This window comes from Papaver somniferum, chromosome 11 (genome assembly GCF_003573695.1).
Source record: "Papaver somniferum cultivar HN1 chromosome 11, ASM357369v1, whole genome shotgun sequence".
NCBI classification, from domain to species: domain Eukaryota; kingdom Viridiplantae; phylum Streptophyta; class Magnoliopsida; order Ranunculales; family Papaveraceae; genus Papaver; species Papaver somniferum.
The window spans coordinates 26817190-26841909 of NC_039368.1; the positions used below are offsets into that span (position 1 = coordinate 26817190).

At 35.0% G+C, this 24720-nt stretch overlaps 1 protein-coding gene and 1 pseudogene across 1 annotated transcript; both read right to left on the reverse strand.

The window, feature by feature from the left end:
• Nucleotides 1-10642: 10642 nt before the first annotated feature.
• On the reverse strand, nt 10643-15236 carry LOC113323363 (peptide chain release factor PrfB3, chloroplastic-like). The gene is made up of 6 exons (XM_026571655.1): nt 14779-15236; nt 14390-14604; nt 13941-14141; nt 12900-13103; nt 11860-12043; nt 10643-11057 (listed from the first exon to the last, which is right to left on the reverse strand). The coding sequence occupies exons 1-6, from the start codon at nt 14966-14968 to the stop codon at nt 10768-10770; spliced, it is 1284 nt and encodes a 427-aa protein (XP_026427440.1). The 5' UTR covers nt 14969-15236; the 3' UTR covers nt 10643-10767.
• A 401-nt stretch (nt 15237-15637) lies between these two features.
• On the reverse strand, nt 15638-23964 carry LOC113320738 (annotated as a pseudogene).
• Between the last annotated feature and the right edge of the window lie 756 nt (nt 23965-24720).

A 24720-nucleotide genomic window follows, 5' to 3' on the forward strand; every position in this document is an offset into this window, starting at 1 on the left:
GCGACGAAATCTTCATCGGTGGTCTTTTTGACGACGGAAGCTTCATCACTATTTACAAGAGATTTGAGCAAATCACTCCTACTTTGGGAGCATTTCTTTCTAAAGAAGAAAATCAAACTAAATGGTTGGAATTTAATTTCGTGAAAAACCATCCTTCTTCCGATCTAATTGGATCTTATTCATACGTGTATTTGTTTTATTCTGGTAATCCTTCTCTTTCTCTTATCGGATTTCTCGGTATTGTACTCTTACGGTATGTTCTTGTTACTTTGTATTCTCTTATTTTCTATCTTAAACTCATTGTAACCTTGAAATCCCATTAATGAAAAGGTTCCTTGTTTGTCAAAATAAAATAAAATGAAAATGGATGATTCAAATGATTCGGAAGAATCTTCATCTTGTAAAAACAATGAAACACACATCAACTACAACCGTGATACGGATTTGTTTTTTTTTTTTGGATTATGTGAATGATTTTATTCAAGGGAAAATTGTTGTTTGGTCGTTCTTTAGGTGGTCCCAAAACTATTTGGTCCAGCAGGAAAACGGGTTTTCCCAGTTTGGTCCATAATTATTTGAAAATATAAAATTGACAACAATACCCTTTCATACTATTTTAACATTAATGTTTGTAACTTTTCTATTTCTGTAATTATTTGAGTTCATGCTCTCGGATGAACTCTAAACTTCCTACTTATTTTCTTTTGGGAGTTTATTCTGTTTGATGAACTATCAGGTGTTTGATAATGCTTTTTATAAATTCGAGTTCATTCTTAAAAATGAACACATGAAGAAAAATCATTATTATGAACAAAAGACAGAGTTCATTCTTTCGATTGAACAACCAATCAACATTCATTATTATGAGGAAAAATCAGAGTTCATTCGTCAAAATGAACACCCAATCAAAGTTCATTATTATGAACAAAAATCAGAGTTCATTCGTCAAAATGAACACCTATCAAAAACAAACTAATTCAAACCTATGGCAGAGTTCATTCTTTAAAATGAACACACAACAAAAATCCATAAACAATAGAGTTCATTATGTCGAATGAACACCTAATAATTCAAGATCTAAAACAGACTTTAACATGAACACACAACAAAAACCAGAGTTCAATTTTTCGAATGAACACCTAATAAAAAGATTTAAAAATAGAGTTCATTATTTATATTTTCATCGTCTTCATCATCATCTTCATAAGAAAAAAAAAGAAGAAAAAAAGGAGAGAAAGTAGATCTGAGAAGAGAGGAGAGAGAAAACAAATCTGAAAAATTATTCCATTCTCTCTTAATAATTGAGTATATATATGCTTCCAAAAGGGTATTTCTGCCACTACTAAAAGACAATATATATTTTAAAAAATGACCAAATAGACAGTTGACTAGGACCAAACTAACTCTATTATATTATTTCTAGGATTAAATGGTAATTTCTACTTTAGTCTAACTCCACCACAACCTAAAACTCAAGATGATGGTTTTTATGAGCCAAATCCAGATGATGAATACATTGAAGAACCTTCTGCTAATAATACACAAGGATACTACTATATGATGTTTAATATTTCTTTCTTTCTTTTTAGCTTCAATTCTCCAAAAAATTGAATTCTTACAAATTATTTCAGAGTTCAGTCTTAGTTCGGCTGTTCTATTAGAGCTGAACTTTGAGCGGAAAAAACGGTCAAGCGTTATTTTTAAAGCCGAACCCATGTCTTTTGAGAAGTCCTATTGGTTCAGCTTATTCGAACTCTTTTAATAGCCAAACCCGTTATTTATTTTGTGTTACTCTTATTCGACTTACAGTGTAATGTTTGGCTAACATGTTCTTAGCCGAACTTGGCAGTGTAGCTTAAATAGAAAACCTAAGTTAAAAATTTGGCCGTAAATATTCATTCCCGATATTGGCTCGGATATGTTAAAGGTTCGACTTCTAAAGTAGATTTATTATGAGCCAAAACTAACATTGCTCTGATATTTTCCAAGGTTCAGTTCTGGTTCCAAATTTTTGAATTAACCGAACTCTAAGTTTTCTTTTTTTGAGTCATCTAACCATGTTATATTCTTGTAGACTGTAATTTCTGAACCTCTACCAATGCACGATCAACCTTCGGCTGTTAACACCATTTTCGAAGACAATAGAGATCACTTCTAAAATGACTTGGTAGGTAACAAATTGAGTGATGTCTTACTCTATATGTTAAAAGTATATATTCTAGAAGTTTACTAAGTATATATGTGACCATGTATTCCCATAGATATGGATTGAAAATAATTTTTTTTGTGTGGACTAGGTGTAGGTCACGAAGGAGATAAAGTTGAATCTAGAAGGCTCTGATGACTAAATCGGCGATTAACTCGGCGACTGAATTGGCAAACTGGGTTTCAATCTTTCTTCGAATCTTATCTCTCATCTTACGAACTCAATGCTCTGTAATGTCTTAACAGGGATTTTTGTTTAGTCTACATCTTTATTTAAAGTGATTTCTCTTTAATTTTGTTGTTTTCCTCTTCAATCTGAAATATTTTTCACTGTTTCCTTTATTTCTTTTTTCAAGGTGTCGTATGGTCATGTTTAGCAGGTATCGTTAGTTGACTTCTGATCTTTCTCTCTGATAAAGGTTCTCATACAAAGGTTGTTTCCCTATCCAAAGGTTGTTTCTCATCCAAATGTTGTTCTGGAGAATTCAAAGTGATAAGGATGCATTTGTTACATTCCGACATGGCAAAAGACAAAGTGTTCAGGAGGAATGCTTTATGGTCCGACTTTACAAGCAGGATTTATAAACTTTTTTACAGAGATCAAGACCAACACAATATGATGAATCATCAACTTTCTTTCATGAGAAGTGGCACTATACCTCTGCAATGCTCGACACGTATTCAACATAAGTTCTATAAGTTCTATTCAAATATAGGAGGCTTCAAGATTAAATTATACCAACACTGGCTTTACTACTTGTTTATCTTCCTAGTCCTATTTTGTTTCACCATGTCAACTAGAAAATCCATAGGAGAAGTACCTGAGCTCATAGAACGAATCAAAAATACCAATTTGGAAGAAGATGATCAAACTAGAAGATTCATTAGATATCCTTATATTAAGTTACAACCATCTATTAAGAAATGGGATGTTAGCCTCATTAGCAAAATAATCTGTGAATTTTTATGGGGGATGATAAAGTGGAGCAGGAGATTACAATGGCTTGGGGTCATGGTCATTTTTAAATGAGGAGGCATGATACTAATATGTTTATCTTTAAGTTTCATGATTGGCATAGTTATAACACAGTATTGGAAGAGGGCACATGGAGTGTTGATGGTTATTTAGTTATCTTCAGAGAGTAGAATACATCACCTATTCCAGAAAAAATTGATTTTTCAACTCAGCAGTTTTGGATCGACATCAAAAAGCTACCACCATAATTTCTTAATGTTGAAGTTGAAAATCAAATTGCAAGCATCCTTGGTAATCCTCTCAAGCTCATTCCAGAAGATGGTAATCCTACTGATACCAATGTTGTAAGTGTTCTTATCGAGTTTAATATTTACAATCCTATGTTAAGAGGCTTAATGACAGAGAATGCAGCAAAAGTAACCCAATGGATTCCGATATATTTTCAAAGACAACCTAAAAAACTATGTCCTGCATGTCTCATTCTAGCTCATGACGAAAATGAATGCTCAGATAAAGCAGTAAATGTGCAAACTATTGCTAGTTATATCTTCAAATTTGGAGAAGATTTTGGTGACGTTATTGATCCCCGGGCTAACAATCCTAAATATAATCAGGGTGAAAAGATACTTATTTCTCTTAAGAAGACTATGAGTAAAAAGAGGTTGGAAAAGAAGCCATTTCAAATTTTAAAAGATGGTTTTCATGTTTCAACGATTTATACTGGATCATATCAAGGGGTTGAATCTTCTACAGCAAGACGTTACAAACGCACTAGAAATAGATCAGCTGCAAGAAGCTATGCCAATGCTCCACTTAACAAAAATCCAGATCAAGAACAAATTTCGAGTGGATATCAGCAAGAGGAGTATATGCAATCAGTCTACTATGGGAATGAACATCAAATGCATCCAAGTATTTATAGGCCAATTACTCAACAAGGCGAATGGGACAACCTTATGGAACAATACTATGGGAATCTTTCAACAGAGCAGGAAGATCAGGTTTTTCCTTACACTTATCTTTTTCTTATCAATTTTCATACAGTAGTTTTCCCACTGTTGAATACCCTTCTTGTCGCTTTAAAATGAAGCCTATTATTGGGGTATCACATTCCAGTAGAGGGGCTTCACCTAATATGACAATAACGGGTCATCCATAAGTAATTTCAAAAACTCCTTATCTAAAATAATTTTATTATGACTAAACAACCCTTATGTGGTTATTGCTAATAATCTAATTAATTAATAATTAAATTGATAAGATTTTTTATATAATTAGTGATAAAAAATCATATTAAGTGATTTTGAGCGGTTTACGGTTGGGTTTTTCCTTCGTAGTCAAACGTAAGACAAATTTACGGATAAGTGATAATGAACTCCTAACGGTAACTAGGTAAAATTAGGAAAATCCAATTTTAAACCAGTTATGGATGGGTTTTTTTTGGTTGAAACCCAACTGTAGATCAGTTATGGATGTTTTTTTTGTCGAACCCAACTGTAAAACAGTTACGGCTGGGTTTTTTGTGACCGAACCTAACTGTAAATCAGTTACGACTAGGTTTTTTTTGTCGAACCCTATTGTAAAAAATTTACGGTTGGGTGTTCTTGAGGAAAACCCAACTGTAACTGGTTCTGAAACCTTTTTTTTTCTTCTACGGTTTCAATCAATTTCACAATTTCAGATGCAATTGGTTTGTTGATTACCATCACTTCTATCAATATGCTTATTCCGCACCTTTAATAGATTATTTAATCGACGATTATAAGTTTTTCGAACCGTTGATTGAATGAAGATGGTGAAATGATTTTGATTGACAAAAAAGGAGGGAATGATTTATGGTTGATAAAGGAGAGGAAGTTAAGAAGAAAAGGATGAGGAGGAGGAGCAGATCTTTGAATGAGAATTAGGTTTTGATTTTAGTTTTGGTTTTAGTTTTTAGGTTTTGATTTTAGTTGAAGGTTATTTTACACATTTAGTTTTATTTTAGACATTTAGACATTAGGGAATAAGAATACTAGAAATCATTTACAAGATTGCATTCATCAATATAGCCCTGACATTATATTTCTTTTAGAAACTAGACAACAAAATAAAAATGCACATTTATTATTGCAAATCATGCATTATCCAAATATTTGGTGTCATAATACTAAGTTTAAGGCTGGAGGACTTGCAGTCCTATGGAAAAATGGTTTTAAAATAGAACTTATGCATTTTACAGATTATATGGTCAATTTCATTCTACATAATGGTCCAGAAAATCAACAATGGGTGCTAACTTGTTTGTATAGTTCTTGTTATCAAGAAGAAACAAAAAAATAATGGCAGATTATATCTGATATGGGAAAACACATGGATTTGCCTTGGATCATCATATGGGATTTAAATGTCACTCTGTCTTGTCATGATCGAAACTCTTTTTATACTCATACATATTATACACTAGAGATCATTCAGGATACTATTCATATATGTGGTCTTCAAGAAACTCCTTTTACTGGTCACCCATTTACTTGGTCCAACAAACGTAAAAACTTTTAATTGGTTCAAACCAGATTAGATGGAGATCTTGCATCCACCCATTGGAATTTATTATTTCCTGATGCCATTATCAATCATCTTATTTCTTTGGGATCAGATCATGCTCTCATCTTATTATTATCCATTAAACCTCAATCCATCAGAGCTTATAAACCTTTTAGATTGTATGAGACATGGACTAAACATGAGAATTTTAAGGATCTGATTCAATAGGAATGGGGAAAGGTTCATTTTGGTTCTTCGGCTATGTAGTTTACTAAGAAACTTCAGTAGGTTCAGAGACGTATAATTACATGGAAGAAACACCATTTTGGTAATATTGATGATCATATTAAAACAGTGCAACAACAAATTAAAGAAGCACATACTTATTCAAGCACATCCCAAGACAATATTATTGATCTGCAAAAAACTCTTCAGCATTGGTACAACGACAAAGTGGATATCAGTCACCAACATTCAAGAGATAAGCTGCTTCGTAGTCAGAACAAAAATACAAAAGTTTTTCATGCTCAAGCTAATTACAGAAGGAGACAGAACCAAATTGATTCTATCAGGGATGAGAAGGGTTAATGGTATTCTTCAAGAAAAGACATTCAAAAGCTTCTCATACAACTTTTCAGTTCCATCAAAAGACTCAAACATATTTAATTTTATCAATCCATGTATATCTTTGGAAGAAAATTAAGCGCTTATACAGATTCCATCTAGAGAAGAAATACGACAGGTTGTTCACCAGATCAATACTTGGGCAGCCCCAGGCCCGGACGGATTTCAAGCAGGATTTTATCAAGTTTGTTGGGATGAATTGGCTGATAGGTTGGTGTCCATGGTACAAGAATTCTTTCAATCTGGTAAAATGCTTCCAAAAATTAATTTCACTTATCAAGTTTTAATACCAAAGAAATTATGTGTAGAAACTCCATCAGATTTTCGACCCATTAGTCTTTGCAACATTTCATATAAAATTATTTCGAAGATTTTGGCTAACCGATTAAAGAAGTTGCTTAACAAGATTATTTATCCATGGCAAGCTGCATATGTTCCAGGTCGAAACATTCTTGATAATACTATCATATAACATGGAGTCATTGATTATATTAAAAGAACTAAAAAATTTCCAGGGCCAGTAGCGATTAAATTGGATATGGCGGAGGGTTTTGATCATATGGAATGGGGATTTATCATCAAAATTATGCAATGTCTCGGTTTTCATGATAAATGGTGTTCACTCATACATTAATGTATCAGCACTGCATCTATTTCAATATTTTTCAATGGTTCTCCTACTCCCCCTTTTATGCCAACAAGTTCGCCAAGGTGATGCTCTTTCTCCATATATATTTATCATGTGCATGGAAGATTTTAGTAGAATTTTGCAGGCAGCTGAAGTCCAGGGGTTAATCAAGCCATTAAAGCCATCCATAAGAGGTTCAAGTATTTCTCATCTTTTTTTCGCAGATGACTGCATTTTATTCACAGTGGATTCAACCAGCTTAATTAATAACATGATGCAGATTATTTCTCAATTATGTATGGTTTCGGGGCAGATGGTTAGTCAAAATAAATCCAGTATTCATTTTAGCAATAATTTGAGTGATGTAGCTAAGGTGTATCTTTCAGAAATGGTTCAGATGCCAAGAATGCCACTGACAGAGAAATATTTGGGCATTCCTCTGTTTGTATGCCATAACAAGAATGCTTGCTTTGCAGAAACTGTGAATAAAATGGATAGCAGACTACAATCATGGCAGGGTAAATTAGTTAACCAAGCAGGTACAAGCACTCAGATTCAAGCTGTCACAGGAACCATGGCACAATATCAGATGAGATGTATGCACATCTCAGATAAATCAGTCAAAAAAATGGAGTCTTTGCAACGTAACTACTGGTGGAATAAGCACTCTAATCAAGGTGGATACTTTTTTGGTTGGAATGAATTAAGTAAACCTAAAAGAATTGGAGGGTTGGGTTTTAAAATTTTGAGATTATTTAATGAAGCTTTGCTTACTAAGTTGGCTTGGCGAATGTTGACTAAAAAAGAAGCTAAATGGGTGCAACTTCTCCAAGCGAGATATTTTCATAATGCTGATCCTCTGTATGCAAGATTAAGAAGAAGGTACTTGGATATGGAATAGAATTCAAAGAGGATTAAATTGGATTAGAAGATATCATATTTGGGAAGTCGGATATGGGTCACAAATTAATATCAAGGTCAATGGTTTGGCAGAGTTTCTAATAAGCATTATCAACATCAGCCTCTCAATGTTCCAAGATCTCAAGCTACAATGGCTGAATATATTGATCATTCAACAAGAAGCTGGAGGATTGATAAGCTACATCAAATTTGTTCTCCTGATCAACTTCAGCATATTCAAAATATCATTATCCCTCAGCAGCCAGCTTCAGATCAGCTTAGATGGTCTCTCACAAGAAATGGTGGTGGAAAGATTTCAAAAAATAGCTAATCCTGAGAATTTTATATGTGTTCAGTACTCTAATTGAATTGAAACGACCAAACATCTTCTCTTTCAATGTTCTTTTTCTTCAGAGGTTTGGTCTGCTATCTCAATTGCAATTCTTCAAGATGCTAACAATTATGAAGATATTAATCAATGGATTCAATCTTGGACGGGTAAAAGATCGTTACTTTCTATGAAAATAAGAAATCTCAGGAATTTAACAGTGATAATAATGTGGTTCTTACGGAAAATTAGATGCTTGAAGTTGTTTGAGGGAAAAATTCAGTATCCTGTAGTCATTATTCGACAAATCTTTCAATTCTGCTATTCTCATCGCATATGCATCCATAATAGTTGCGGTTCACATAGTTATGCTAGCACTCATATAATCATCAAACTTACAAACTTTTGGACTCCACCTCCATATGATTGGTTAAAATTAAACTTTGATGCTTCAACTCTTCCAGATTCTAACTTTGCTAGTTTCTCTCTTGTGTTACGAAATCTTCTAGGAGATTTCTTGGAAGTCGTGGCCTAGACAAGGAATGTAAGAGATATCGATCAAGCAGAAGTTTTGGTTGTGCTGAGGGTGTTGCAATGGATTAATATTAAAGGATTATGTAGAATTCAAGTAGAAGGTGATAATAAATCAGTTATGGAGGCTGTTAAAAAGCAACATAATGAATATATTAGATGGGAATATCAACTTGTGATGTCTGAAAGTATCAGCCTTTCTCAAGCTTTAGTGGATGTTCATTTTAGGTTTGTTAATAGAAGTTGTAACAAGGCAGCGGATGCTTTAGCTAAGTTTGCTCGTTCAAATAATTGCACCAATCATTGGGATAATGAATCCACCAGAATGCATACTACATTTTCTTCAGCAGAAGGTTGTTTTTCAGGAGGATTAATGCTTTTGGCTGGTGCTTGTAGGCTTTTTAGTCTTTTAGTTTTTGTCTTAGTGAACCTAAGTTTGTTCTTGTTTTTTAGTTAGTTTGTAGTCCTTGGCTATGTTCTTAAGTCTCAATGGATGTTAAGTTTATTTATTTTTAGTTTGGTCTTTGTAGTCTTTGTCCTTGTTCTGTATCTATAAGTTTGTATCAGTGTTTGGTTTAATATAAATTACTTAATTCAAAAAAGAAAAGAGAAAAAAGAGTAGGATCAGCTTGGAAAACTCAAAAGCAGCTAGCTAAACTTCCATTTTATGTTTAATAGAGTTATATTCAGCAATATAGAATCCACTATGTTCCTAGTTGAACCTAAGATAAAAACCAAAATTTACTTTTACGGAAAGTTAGGCTAGATAATTAGAAAGTTCGACCAGAATTTTTTTTTCCTTCTTCCGAATAGCCTCATTGCTAATCCAACCACCATCCCAACAACAATTGGTGAAAATGGGGATCCTACCTTCCCTGGTGGGAATCAATCTCCCTACCTCCCGCCCGCTCACCAATATGGGTTTTATCAAAGAGGATACACAAAGAGAACTAGCCTCGGCTTTGTTTTTCACAAATGATAATGGCACCCCAGATGGTCAACTAGGGTCGAAAACAAATAATTTTAATACTTTCTTAAGGCTTTATTAAGCATGAAGGAGAAGAGAAGGTGAAAATTAAGGCTTTTCTTAAATGTAGTCCACACTTTTATTAACTATAGCGCAAAATGTTTAAGCTAAAATGAAAAACCAAAATTGCCAAACATGTCTTAATCTTTTTTACTAATAAACTTACTTCTTCCCCAAATTCAAAATATAACCCCTAACTGTTTCTTTTTTAGATCCAAACTAAATTACACCTCAATTTATTTCTAATTGTTCTCTCATTATTCTTTCAAATTGCCCAATTATAAACCTTAATTTTTACTTTTCCCCCAAAACAAATTAAACCAAACTTTTCACTTTTTCTCTAAAATGATGTTATTTTTCCTAAATCATGATTACTGTAATATCGATTGAGGTTATATGTTCTAGTTATTCCCTTAAAATTCTCCACAACAATATCAATTGAACACCGAAATGAAATCAACTAAGGTTTGATTCTTTTCCAAAAAAATCAATTTTCTAAAATTCCATAAGCGCTATTATTCTGTAAAAATATTCTAAGTTGATGTTCTTTTCTCCAATCATGATTACATGAGTACTCTTAGAAGTCATCAATTATGCCATAAATCTTACATAACTTTAACGAGGAATTATAAAAATTATATAATTAACTTTATTTTATTTTTTTTCATTTAGGGATTTGATAATTTATTTTGGGTTGTATAATTTTATGGATTATGTTAACAATTATAAGAATCTGTTTAGCTAGATTAATGATTTTTTTGATGTGGGTTATAGTTAATAAAAACATGGCCTATATTTAAGAGAAGTCAAAATTAATTATGAAATATTTGGTTTCCTATGCTAACTTTAGAGTTTAGAACAGTATCAGCTACCATGCAATGATGTTCCCCCTGGTGTAAAAGCCCAAGAAGGCAACCAATACCTCCTAGTATACATACAAACTCTAAGCAGAGAATAAAATCATTAAGGGAGAAAGAATATCATAAATAGAGAAGAAAAACATTTCGTCTTTATGGTTACACTTAGATTGGATCACTTGTCTGTCTAAAGCTGATATTTGCTCCAATAAGAGGTTCAATATTACCATCGAGAACAGAATTCAAGTCGGGCAATTGAATTCCAGTTTTTACATCTTGAACCAACTTGTATGGATGAAAGACATATCTTCTTGCCTCTTGACTTAATATATCACTGACACTATCTCTCTTTATATTCTTTAAACTGGATACACGCTGTTCTGTTGCAATCACAAGAAGCTTCGCTTTCAAACGATTTAGGGCCTTGATTTTATTCCCAAAATGGCTCCTTTCATCTGTGAACATACATATTCTTTATTTTGATTAGTAAAAGAGCAAAAATACATTTCTTCCTCTTTTTGTTTTTGTTTTTCTGAAAGGACGAAATAGGAGTGATCAATTTTAATCATAAGAGAATAGGGGCAAAGAACAAATACAGAAACAAATGTCCATATAGCATCTATTCGACAGATCAATTGCACCACTGTGCTTTTCATAAGTGAATAGGGCCTCAAGGGTTACCTACTTAAATTTTGCAGTGTTTACAAATCATACACACTGTAAGTATTTTACTAAGGCAACATACCCATAGCAATGCATAAATTTAAACCTAGCAGTGTGTATAAAATATAAATACTCTATCTACCAGGATACTTGACGAGAAACATTTCCTATAACTTGTTCCCCAAAGATAAAAAAGAAAAAGGGTGTTTCAGAATCTCAAACCCTTGAGGCCAAATTTTCCTATAATTTTTTACCTGTAAAAGAGCAATAGGAACAGTTGAGACTAAAATCGGGTGTTCTACGGCTATCCCACACCCACAGAAAGTCTAACATGGAGAGAACTTTCTTTCCTCCAACTAACCATCCCAAATCTACCAAAGAGAGAACACCAATAATGTTACTTAGTCATGAGCCACTGCTCTCTTTTTTCTTAAACTCTATCCATCTTGGCTTCTCCTCCTAATAACAATATTGGAAGTTGTGCTGGTTGTATTTCCCAATTTTGTGTGATGGCAGTGATGCATTTATTCTCGGATTATATATGGGATAGTTTATATTCATGATAAAAAAGAAACTAGAGAATACGAATAATACCTGATGACTGGACCTCAATGCCAGTTGGAATATGTCGAACACTAACTGCAGGTTCACTTCTACAAAGTAATTGCTCTTCTCCATGAGGTGAAAGTGATGAAAACACCATATCATTATCATCTAATTGTAGGTCCGGAGTTGTTTCAAGAAATAGAGGAATAATATCCACAGTTGCTAAGTTAGTCTGCAAGATTGGATTGGAAAGATTTCATCAGTAAACTATGAACTACGAAGAGAACAACAACTAGTATCTTGAGCAAGTTCTTTTTTTTATTAAGCTTGAAATGCATTAAACAAATATTCCATTTCACTTATTTTCCTTGCAATGAAGTATCTACTATATTTTTCAGTTATATTTCTATTGCACCAAATATCCTTCTTCAAAAGTGACCATGGCCCCTCTTTATAAGGCTTCTACACTTCGTATTACTTATTGTCATTAAAATACCATATCAGATAAGCAACACTTGGTTTTTGATTTCCACTTTTGTTTTACAAGAAATTGTGAACATCTAATCACCGTATATGAATAAAATTACATTCATGTTCCCCGCTAATAACATAATTGATTAAATAACAGATGCATTTTAGATCACATGTCCAGTCAGGGACATGTGAATCATCCATATAACCTAGGTATGGTTGTACTTTTAACATGACAGCTTTTCTCGACAGGCTATAAAACCACTGGCGTTAAGGTTAAATAGAACTTATGTTGTGAGGAATTAAAGGGAAATGACAAAAGGTGCATTCACATCATAAAAGGAAAACAGGAAAATTAAAATATAGTGTAAACGATAGAGCTAGTCGCCATGTTTACCGGTGTCCACTTTCAGCAAAAGATGAGAATTTGCTTGGACAGGACAACTAAAATAATTTCCCTTCGTCAATAAGTTATATGACTTATAGTTGGAAATTCAAAATGGATGTTTCAAATGCTTTCTCTTTTTCCAGATTTTTCTTTCGTGACATGCATTTAGCAAGTCATGAGAGATTTCAGGAGAACTATTTGGTTGTATGAATGGAGAACTACTACAAACCTCAGGGTCATTGTGTGAACCTTTAATCATATAGTGGACACCTCTCTCTCCAGAAAGATAACCATAAGCATATTCAGATTCAAACTCAAGGGTTACTATCTTGAAACCGCCATCTTTAGAGGGATATTTCTCAACTATCCTCCCTTCGTAACCTTGCTTAGCACCCCATTTTCTATACATGCTTAGAAGCTGTTCCGCCCAAACCTGGATATGGAAGTGTGTCAGAGAAACAGTGGGAAAGAAACATAGAAGCAGAAGAATAAAATATATGCTGAGAATCGGTTAAAGGTCTATCTGGACACATTAAAGAAATGCCAGAAACAATACTCCAGCAAGTTGTTCATTGTTAATACATGGACTAGAAGTTGTTCACACGTGACGTGGGCCGATTTGATTTTCAAAAAACAATATCAATCACCCCCGACAAAGAATTGAGTTCCTTCATACCCCAAAATTAACCAAAGAAGCTCCTAGCAGAACCCAGCCAGAAAAGCAGAATGGGTACTGAAAAGCCCACACCCCATAAGCTTAAATGTTAAGTAAGGTATGAGCTAGCCATTAAATCCTAACCAATCAGATGATATGCCACACATAGAACTTGGGCCAGAAGAAAACTGTTCCAATACTTGCTGCTGGAGTAAGAACCAGATAACTCCTTACTAATAGACTTTAACACAGATAATAACTGAACTAACCAGAAAGTATTGGATAGTTTTGGTTTGTGCTGGGAAGGGAAAACAAATTTCGAATGACTCTTAAATGACTAGCAAGGAAATACCCTTAAAGAAGACCTAACAGTAAAACAAGAAACCCAAAACCATCCCGATTGAGTTGATCTCAACTTCCCGAGAAGTGTTGTATTTTGTCATGTGTGCCAACCAGGTGCACGGTTTTGCTAGTGAAAGCTAAACTTTACTGAAAGCAGGTAAGATAAATAAAACTAATTTATGCTTAAGAGAGTCACAGATTCTTATAATAAGCATCATCAGTGTTAAATGGAATGTGGAATTTGAAACAGAAGGGCAAGCAATGGTTTCAAACCTCAGGGTTGACACCTCTAGATCCAGCTCTTATAATCACGCAAGCACCCTCCATGTCATATGGTCCACTAAGAAGTTTGGACATCTCATACCGATCCAAAAACTTGCTAACATCAACGGAGGCACTGTATGCTTGCTTGAAAAGCCTGTAGTTTATAGCGTCCATGTCAGCTAATTGGGTGATCAGTTTAGCTTCTTCAGCCTGCAAGAATAATTTCAATTGTTAGCGATCTTTACACTCATCGAAACACCAGTTGAAGAAAAGTAAGTTTCACATAAGCATATAAAGACGCCTAAACATTCCAAATAAGAGTATAGAACTAGCCGAAACTATCCAAACACGACATTTGATACCAAGAGAGACATAAAATCTAAATTTGGTAGGCTGTGCATCAAAGATTGTCTCGCCATCCTAAAATAACTATTAGAACAAGGTAAGCAGAACATCACCTTATATCGTAAATCTTTAAGAGCATCAACTGATCTAGTTGTATCTCCTAACTCATTAAGAATTTCATTTGATTTGGCAACATTATCCCAGAGGTCATATTCACGAAGCATCTCTTCCTGTTGAATTTGTCTGGTTTCTTCCATTTCTAGTGCAGGTATCAACATCTCAGCACGAAGAACAGCGTCATCAATCTTTTTCTTTAAGGAAAATAAACCTGAGAGAATCAAGACAGCAGAGAAATTAAACTCCACCCCACAAACAAACATCACTGGTTTAAGTTACTAAAACAAAATTACAATTAAAAAAATAATCAAATCTATTTTAAGAAAAAAAAATCTCTGAATTTACAGAGAAAAGGAGATGATAGAGAGGGTAAAGAGTGACAAACCAAGTTCCGTGTAGGCTTTATTTTTATCCTCCATGGATTGAGAAGCTCGAATTGTTAAAGAGATAAGGTGCGACTGTAACCGGGTTATTCTTAAACAATTAGTGCTACTATAACCCCATTTTTTACCAAAAGTATCCGAAGAACACCCTTTAGCCAATAAAACTGGTGACTCAGTTTTTATTTTTGCCATTAAAGAAGCCCCTCAAACTGGCACAACAGAAGAATTGAGAGCCTTCTTCCTTCCCTCCTTGGTTTGCACTGCGAAATACAACACTTCTCTTCTGCTGCTGCGTAGAATGATATAATCAGGACACTTTGGAAAACAGTAATCCCCATTTCAAGCGCCTGGCTATATCATCGTTATAGGTGAAATGGTAAAATGCTAAAACCCTTGTTGTTTGATTTTCTATTTTTTGGCAGTAGGATAAACCCTTTGTTTGATGGTATACAGTTATACACCACTCAAATTGAAGTACCGGACACCACACATGTCTATTACGTATTTGGCAATTGCTATTTCTGCCCCATTTATATCGTTGAAAGTGGAACCGATACAAAGTTACGAATCCAATTGTCCTAAACTAGCTTTTTGTCTATCCCCAAAGATATATAATGAGCTTTTGACCTCTGTGATTACATCTTGGCCTTGACCATCTTTGCCATTACCCTTCAATTTCTCTTCTCCCATATTGTCCAGGTAATTGCATTTAAGGAGCTAATAACCCACTTGAAAAAGTCACTTTGAAGCGAAATCATCGTTGGGTTTTTTTCTCTTGGGACATATATGGTCACTCCCACCTGCTGTATTTAGTTCCATAAAATTTTAACCTTTACTTCGGGGAACAAAAAAAAAACAGAATCAAGGAATACAAAACATTAAAAATGGAAGAAATATCCAAAACATGAAGTACTAATAAATACATACATACTTTTGGTTCTTTCTGTTAATCCATATTGAGCAGACTCTAGACTTAACATGATATATATAGACACTTCTACTTCCTAGAAATCAAACAAAAAAGCATCATGCATGAGCAACTACCAGATATGTACATGTATACGCATGAAATTCACCGCAGTTTCTTGCAACAATTAAAGAGACTCTGCAAATTGAGGAGACTCGAAATCAAGCTCTTGTTTCATGACACAGGTCATAAACCACTCGCTACTGTAGGACATTAACCCTTTCTTTGCAGCTACCATTGCATCTTCCATGTCCTCTTCACACGTAACAAAGATAGCTTTCGATGGATTTTTCACTTCTGTTAATCGAAGGAGAACCTGATAAATCGCATAAAATTTTAGACCACATTAGATAATTACTAATGTTAATATGACAGGATGTCAAGTACAAACATCTTCATGCAATAATTTGGCATCTGATTAATACTGATAATATGAAGAGGTACTATAATGCCTTTGTATTGCATCCTTTGAACTCATAAACTAAGGGCAATGACTATGTGGAACTACTCAACTATTTGCTCAAATAAGGTTATACTGAAGAGGTCCCTCTTTCTTTGACAGTACAAAATTTGTACCCTGAAGGAAAGATAGAAATGACGTACTAGCACAGGAGGACCTATACACGAAGTGACCTGTACTCCAGGATCGAAATACATATATAATGTCTGACACTTAAAAGTTTCAATGCCACATTTAAAATTGCAAAATACAAATAATTAAGATGTTCTGTGATTCACAATGAGAATCGTCCTTAATCTTAGGCAGGCCCCTGAGAAGACTAGATCCGAGAACTAAGAAATTGGTGAAATTATGATCACTTACTTGTCCGCCAGCAGACTTGACAATGGCCGACAGGGTGCTCACTGGAGGTTCAACATGTTTGGCAAAGCAGACTTCATAACCTTCAAGCAGACCTCCGGGATTGGCTTTTACTCTAAGAACAGCATCTTTCAGTTCAGATTTGTATTTCAACAAATAATCTTCGTCTTGTAATATGAATGGAAGTTCACCTGGAAAATAAGGGGATGATAAGGCGCTAAATTCAGAATGCTTAGCAAAATACTATGGTAGGCGGAATAAAATGTCTGCTGTATCACTGTCCTCAGAAATAAGGACCCCATGGAGATGATATGAGGGTCTAATGATGACCTCCTCACCATGTTCACCATTGGTTTTGAGTGATTATGAATTCACAATCCTCTGAAAGTTCTAAACTCATTAAAAGCTGGTTACAATTTTACGGCAAAAATGGTGCCAAGTCATCCTTAATGAAATCAGCCAGTGAGTCATTTCCAAGAGGGACTACAAGTGATCAGGCTAATGAAAGGACATTCTAATCACTAAAACTGATCCCTCCTAGTTCTCGTTATGCTATATGCATGTTTTAACTCACCAACAAATTTGCCTTCCCTGAAGCATGCTTTCAACCAACTAGTTGAGATTATCCAAGCTCTGCATGATCAGCAACGTTTATAGATTAATGGGGTAATAGGTAAAATTTGTAAGCATGACAGAGGTCATATAATAGAATGACAAGAATAAACAACATGTCTCAATATTAACTGCAAGTGAAAAAAAAATCACATGGACGTGTTGCCAAGAATAAGCAACAAGACCCAATATATAACACCTTTGTGGTTAATCTAGTGATTTGCCGTAGTGTCATCATTTTATCTACATGGTGTAAAGTCACTCTCAATGATATGACTAGTCTTCATATCAGATGGTAGATCAGCTCCTCAGCAATAATATACAGTTGCTATGCCAATGATTACCTATGGATTCCCGGACAAACTATGTATCTTACAGAGACAATGCGAAATGCATAATTTCTCCATGGGTTGAGCGAGAATCTGACTACGGCAAAGAATGTTGTTGCTAAAATAATGGAGCTACATAGGGTTGCATAAGCTGGTGTTCTTACATGCTTAGTTTTTTCTGCACATTGACTTGCGAATCTGTTTCGTAAGTAGGGAGAATCATCAATCTTACAGACATCTTTGAAGCACACTAGTCTCACTAAAAACGTTTGTTGTTGAATCTTCATCATCGTCTCTCAGATTTCTTGTCTAAGAGTAACTACACTTCGTTAACTATGGTCAAACTGAGCCACTGAAGAATGAAATAGAGGAAAAGAAACTACACACATCACAGTAAGAAAATTGGCTATGAAAACCAAAGACGCAAAGACCTTATCCAAACTATGTGACGCACCTCACTGGAAATGGAGGTATGATGCATTAACTCAAAGTAAAATAAAATTAATTAAAATGGACCCTCCTTTATTCATCTATCTCAGAGATCAAGGAATGAACATTCAACTAACCCAGAGCACAGAGCTGTGCAGAAATTCAGCGTTCTTCTTGCCTTCCCAGTAACAACATGTGTGGTATAACTTCCATCTGAGACAACAGCACCACCAAGATCTTGAATTATCTGTTATTAACACGAACATCAGTTTGCAGAATCACAGGGGCACAAATGAGACCATACATACAGGACTACATATTACCAACAAACTATCCTCCTATAAGCTTATCACCACAAAATACACCATATGATGCTCGTAATAATCCAATTTGGCACAGGATACATTCCATAAGAACATAGTCTATTGATGAACTCCACTAAAAATATGTCATTTTGTACATGGTATTTTCCCAACTTAATTGTTGCAAGTCTGGCACCATATGCAACGGCTCGTGTGTGATCTCCCTAAGAAGCAATAGTTTTTTAGTTTAGCTTCTATGTAAAACATGCAGTTTTTTGAAACATACGAAATAATCAAATAATTGAGAACCTTCATCTTTTCCGCGAGTACGCTTAGATTCCACTGCAGGATAGTCTAGGATGACAAATGGCTAGAAAATACTATTCATCAATTGATAAAGGTTTGACGTATTAACAAACAACTCGCCTTGGTCAGAAATGATTTCTTAACATCATCAGCAATGTTCATTAGCATGACTATGACATTCTCCAGTTAGAAGTTCATGTCCACGACCTTCATCTATTAAAATATTAGCCAATCTACTCTCTGCAGCATGAATTACTTGACAACTGTTGAGCATTGGAAGATTTTTTAGACTACAAGATTTGTCTCCTGAAGAACCTAATGAGCCAGAAATATAAGCTCGATCACATTCCAGACTGAGATCACAAGTGAAATCTACATGGCAGTCACTACAATGCCCCCCCTTTACTTTTTTAGACTTTAACGATGACAGTGAAGCTTCCCATGCCCTTCTTTTAACACCTTGCCCAGAACAAGAACAGTGCTTTTTATCTGCATTTTCTGCTAATCTTACGAGATTAATTTCCCTGTTACTTTCCACTCCATTAAGAGAACTGGAGTTTTCACAATCCTCTGCTGAACCACTTCTAGGGGAAGAGCCTGCAAAAAATCGAAAAAGGTGGTGCAATTGCATGTAAGAAACCAAAAACATTCTTTTCGAGAATGAGATTATCTAACACATCCCAAATGTTAATTATTCCAAATATGATACAGGGTAAGCATGTGAACAAAAAGAGAGGAGAAAAGAATAACTAAAAGTCAACCTACCAATGAACTTATTACTGTTTGTTGTGCCTCCACCGTTAACCAGTAATTTGGGGTTAGGGTTTTCACTCTGGGGAAGGGTTAGATCAGGTAATGCCACTTCCAGGGAAGAACCTTTTGAAATATTATTACATTCTCCAGTACCCTGCATTTCTTGACGTTGAATGGATACAGATGCTGCTGAGTTCACATGACCTTTTAATAGAGAGCACAGTTTTGGATCATTTGAAGGGTTTGTCGAAGTGCTGATATCTTTATTGAGATGAGAAACCATGAGGGTGGAACCCCCTGGAAAGCACAAAGCCCTCCGAATGTTAGCTTTCATTCGAAGTCCGGAAACTTTACCCTTGTTGTCTACTTCAGCAGTCGGCACAAACCCCTGCATTGCAATTAGTTATCAATGAAAAACCAGCATACTAATGTACAGAAGTAACTTGTTTCAAAAGCAAGTTACAATTGAACTGCTTAATTTATTGTTTAATCTGAGAAGTCGGTTAGGGCAAGCAAATATAACCAAATTAAAGAAAGATTTAAGGTAGAGATGCCATAGTAACACGTGTTCAGAAGAAAAAAGTTCAATCCGGACCCTTCTCCCCTTCCTGACTCCATGGCTTACTTTCAAAACTAAAGACTTCCAACAGATGTTCAACATTAGGAATTTAATTGGACTATTTTCTCGCTTGGAGAAATTTCAGTCATATATTCAGTAAGTTAGCAATGTAAACACAGCATATCAATTAAATTGCACAAAGAGACCTGAACAGAAAAGTAGATACATTTAGTACAAGTTTACAACATTTCAAGCTGCATGTAGTGTACCTGTTTAAGCCAAAATCCTTTGGATTCCTGATCACCCCAGCAAAATACTGTACGAATTCCGATGCTTTGGAGCCTCTTTTTCAACTCAGAGTACAAGAGCTTACCAATCCCCTGAAAGTTCTAAGGTCCATAAATAACTTGAGGAATAATAAGCTTGTAGATGTGTACACATTTCGCACATAAGATTGCATAAACAAATGAGAAAAAGATCTTTAAGAAAGCCAAATAGATCCAATAATCTGGTGCTCGAACAGTATTAAGGTAAAAAAAATCGCACAGAAAATATATCTTAGTACCAATGGAGATCATAAATTCTACCAATATAGCATAAGCAAAGCTTAGCTTGGGCATTAATGAATTACCAACAATAATTCTAAGCTTTAAAACTTCTCTTTCAGTGATTTTATAGCAAGAACATGAGTGCCTCGGATGGGGTCCATACAAAGCAGCCCACACAATGTTATCCAAGGCACCAATGGGAACCCATCCCTTTTCTGTTGACTGAATGGCACTATTAAAAGACCTAAACACTGCAACAAGTTACACCCATACAGGATGGCAACTATGTTTGCTGGCCAGGTTAACCCAAGACTTCCAGGTCTAGAATGTAAGCCCAGCTGATAAGTGAACCAGTCGGTTAGGCAGTTCAGGCCAGACAGGTCATTCATGAGAATTACTTCACCACCACACCAAATCGCCCAACGATAACGTTTAGAGTAAAAACCAAAAGGGGTAACCTATGATTTGATGTTTTGCACCAAATATCACTTGGTAACTACAATAAAGCACAGCTGAAACCTACTAGCTAATAGCTGAAAAATGTCACCCAAACCCCCAGCTAAGTGAATAATCAACTTCACATGGCATACAAAAAGTAAACAGATGGGAGATAGAAAGTAGGGTACAAGTACCATTGTACCACACTGTTCAAAAATTGAATTAGGGTACCCATACCATATGCCTTTCTATCAGAAAATTTCAAGGGTGAAAATTCATTTGGTTATTCAAGGGATATATAAACTTTCACTTCTTAACCTCTCAAAATACTGTATATAGCTAGGCAATAAAGGCTTGTTGGCGACAACAAAAATGGAGAGTAACAGATCTTATTGGAAAACACCACAAACCTTCTTTTGATAATTTGAACAGACAGCAGCAAGAGGAACCTCAGCATATTGCGTGTCTGCAGGAATTATTTGGTAAGTTACTGCAGCAATCACCTAATAAAGCAAATGATGAGGAGCAATTAGAAACAAAACCTTTTCTATCGTGACACGGAATAACTTATGATTCAGGGATAAAATAACTGTGTTGCAAACAGTCTTCCGCTTCGAATTCACACATCTTAGCAATTAGGTGTAAGAATTTTTGAAAAACTTGCTAATTTGTTCTAATACACATGCAGAGGTCAAATACGATGCAAAAACCAATAACCTGATGTTAGCAAGTACAACCCTTTATAGAGGTAAGATAAATCTGGTCAACCATAAGACAGTACACCAATTAGCGATGACGCTTGCATAAAAGCTGTACGTTGATGTTGGATTGATGTACAGGTTATTTTTATGCTTTGGTAGAATTTTGGTAAAGATACACACTTGATGACTCAGACACTCATAACCCACCAATATTCTTAACTTGGCCATGGCAACTAGTGCTTTCTCTCAGAAACAAAAACATGCAAACCAAAAGCTTGGGTTCAGTGCAGCTACTTCATCTATAGGAGCAGTGAGGAGAATCTTTCTACAGCGCCCCTACTGAGTAAAGAAGTGCTTAAGAATTATGATTGCCGCCAACACATACTAGATTGCATGAGAACAAAAGATGTCAGCATGCAGAAGTTCGGGAATATGTACCAAATAGTACGCAGACGACACAAACCAACAAGAATCGGAAGAAACTTACAGTTCGAGATGCATCTCTGTCCTTTGATTTCAACAACAGGGTGCAATATTTCCTACAATGACGAGAACATGGATATTAATCGACTACATCTTCTGCATGGAAATAATATCACCCTATTACACTAAACATCAGGCGAGCTCACAACAAAATCCATATCTCTAAGACTTGGTAAGTCTGAAATTTAAAGTGAATTCTTACCCAGTGGACACACATTTTTCAAGGAACTGTGATTTCCTTCCAGTATTTGCAGCATAATTCATCGCAGGTAGCTCTTTGGCATAGATACTTAGTACTTCCTGCAAAGCCAGCAACAGTTTATCAAACTACATATTGCAATCTTTTAGAACAGAAGTATTTAAATAGATACATCAACCACCAAGAAATGAACTACAGTTTTGGTGTAACTTAACAAAATGACCGCTTAAAGCATTCTTGTCAGAAAACTGAATTCCCAAACTTAATTTGATGTGAATGTGGGTGGAATTGCAAAACACCAAACTCAAGACGAGCTTTGATGTGAATGTGGCTACCCATGTGGATTTAAATTAAAGCATCCGTACAATTCTGTATTAATATCTATTGAGCCAAGCTCCTCCATAGGATGCGCCTTTGGAAGCCGACAGTTAACTTGAACCCAAGTGTCTCGGCAAATGCAACCAACAGACGACAATGTCAAATTACAAAGTTTAGCTTGATGCTTGAGTTTTGCTGAATTGAGCAGCAACCTCATTTACACTGAACATATAATACGTTACTTATGTTTTACTACAGGATCATCCTAAGTATAGCTCATCTAACACAAACAGCATACAATACAACGACCCACACAACTGTGATGTTCACAGACAATAACTCGGCAGTCTATTTGATCTTGTTTTCCCATTTCATTTCTAGTTAGACCTACACCTATTGATAGCTCGTGTATCTCAAAAGAATCAGTTGGAGCACAGCTTTAGATGGGTTCTCAATCGATAATGAGAAACACCAAAATGAATTCTTTTTATTCATGTACATTAGGGTTACAGGCTACATTATAGGAAAGAATCTTCTAAGGTTAATAACAGAATATATGCAAATATACTCAAGAATGGAAAGCTCTAACAGTGTGCACATCATGTGCACATACGTAAAACAGCGTGTGCACATACTCAAACAGTTGTCCTAACAGAATCCATAACACTCCATAACACATTTTTTCCTTTCCGCTGAATTTTTTAGATCCTTTACAGCTTCACCACATAAAAACTCTTCTTTCTAAATATGAATCACCTGGGCTTTTTTGTGTATATGCCCATATGATTTTATTAGCGTTCTAATTCTTCCCATTTTAAGGAAAAAAGTCTAACCGTTCACATCACACGCAAATGGATACATAGATCTAGAGAGAGAGGCTGAGAGGGCGTACCTGAAGCAGCGATTTGCTACGGCTATCAATATGTTTTGGATTAATAACCAAGAATTGATCTCCAAAAGTGGAATCACCAGCTTCTGCAACTGAAAAAACTCCAATAAAAGAGTCAAATCACACATATTTCATATTTGTAAGATTACGTGATTAAAACTAACAGATGGAAAACAAGGTCACCTTGTATTTTGATGTTCCCGCCATGTGGTAATGAAATTTGAACATTAGTGTGATTCGATGATTCGCAAATGAAATCACTTCCTTGAACATCGACAGTACAGTTTCCTGCAAGAGAGAAATTAATAAATAAGGATTGAGAAAATCATAAACTTTTTTAGGGTTTGTGGAAGTCGTACCTATGGAGAAGGGAGAGGGAAACGAAACGGTTCCCGCCATCTTCTGAAATGAGAATTGGGAAAGTTTTTTTCTTTTGCTTGGTCGGAGACTAGGCATTTATAGCATGTTCCAGATGTTTCATTCCCAGTCATTTGACTCTGACCAATTTCCAGATAGTTTCTCAGAAGAATATCGAATTTTTGATGAACAAATAAAGAGGACGGATCCGCACTTCTACTTTTACACTACCTCACATTTTGAGCGTCTTTTTTCCTAAAATATTCTACACCGTAGCTGATTTTAAACTAATATTTTAGACATATGTTATTTTTGCAAAACTCTATATATCTACTAAAAATGAGTATATTTTGAAATATCAACCTCATAATCTATCGATCTTAATTTTAATGGTCGGAACTCTGTTAATTTTCGACAGCTAATTTTCAAAGTAGCAGATTTTGGTGTTACACGTTTCGTAATGTGCTCATTTTTAGTAGGAGCCTAGATTTATATAGGAGAAACATATCTCCAAAATATTAACTTCAAATCCGTTACCGTTTATGATTTTTTAGGAAAAAAAAACACCCAAAATATGAGATAGTGTGAAAATAGAAACGTGAGTGGATCCTCCGCTTTGAAAAAAATAGATACTATCACTTTTTCAATTTAGCTTAGTAACCATGTTTTACAAGCGAAGGTAGTATATAAGAGGAAGGATACAATCGACTTATATTCTCAAACTTTGGACCTCTTTTTTATATTAAAAAACTTAAACGGTATCAAATTTAGAGTTTCTCTTGCAAAGCTCTACATACATACAAAAAACGAGCATATTTTGAAATATCAAATTTTGCAATCCATCGATCTTAATTTTAACGGTTAAAAAATTGTTAATTTTCAACGGTTGATTTTCAAAGTAAATTGTTTTTTTAATGGTTTGGAAGTTGGAACG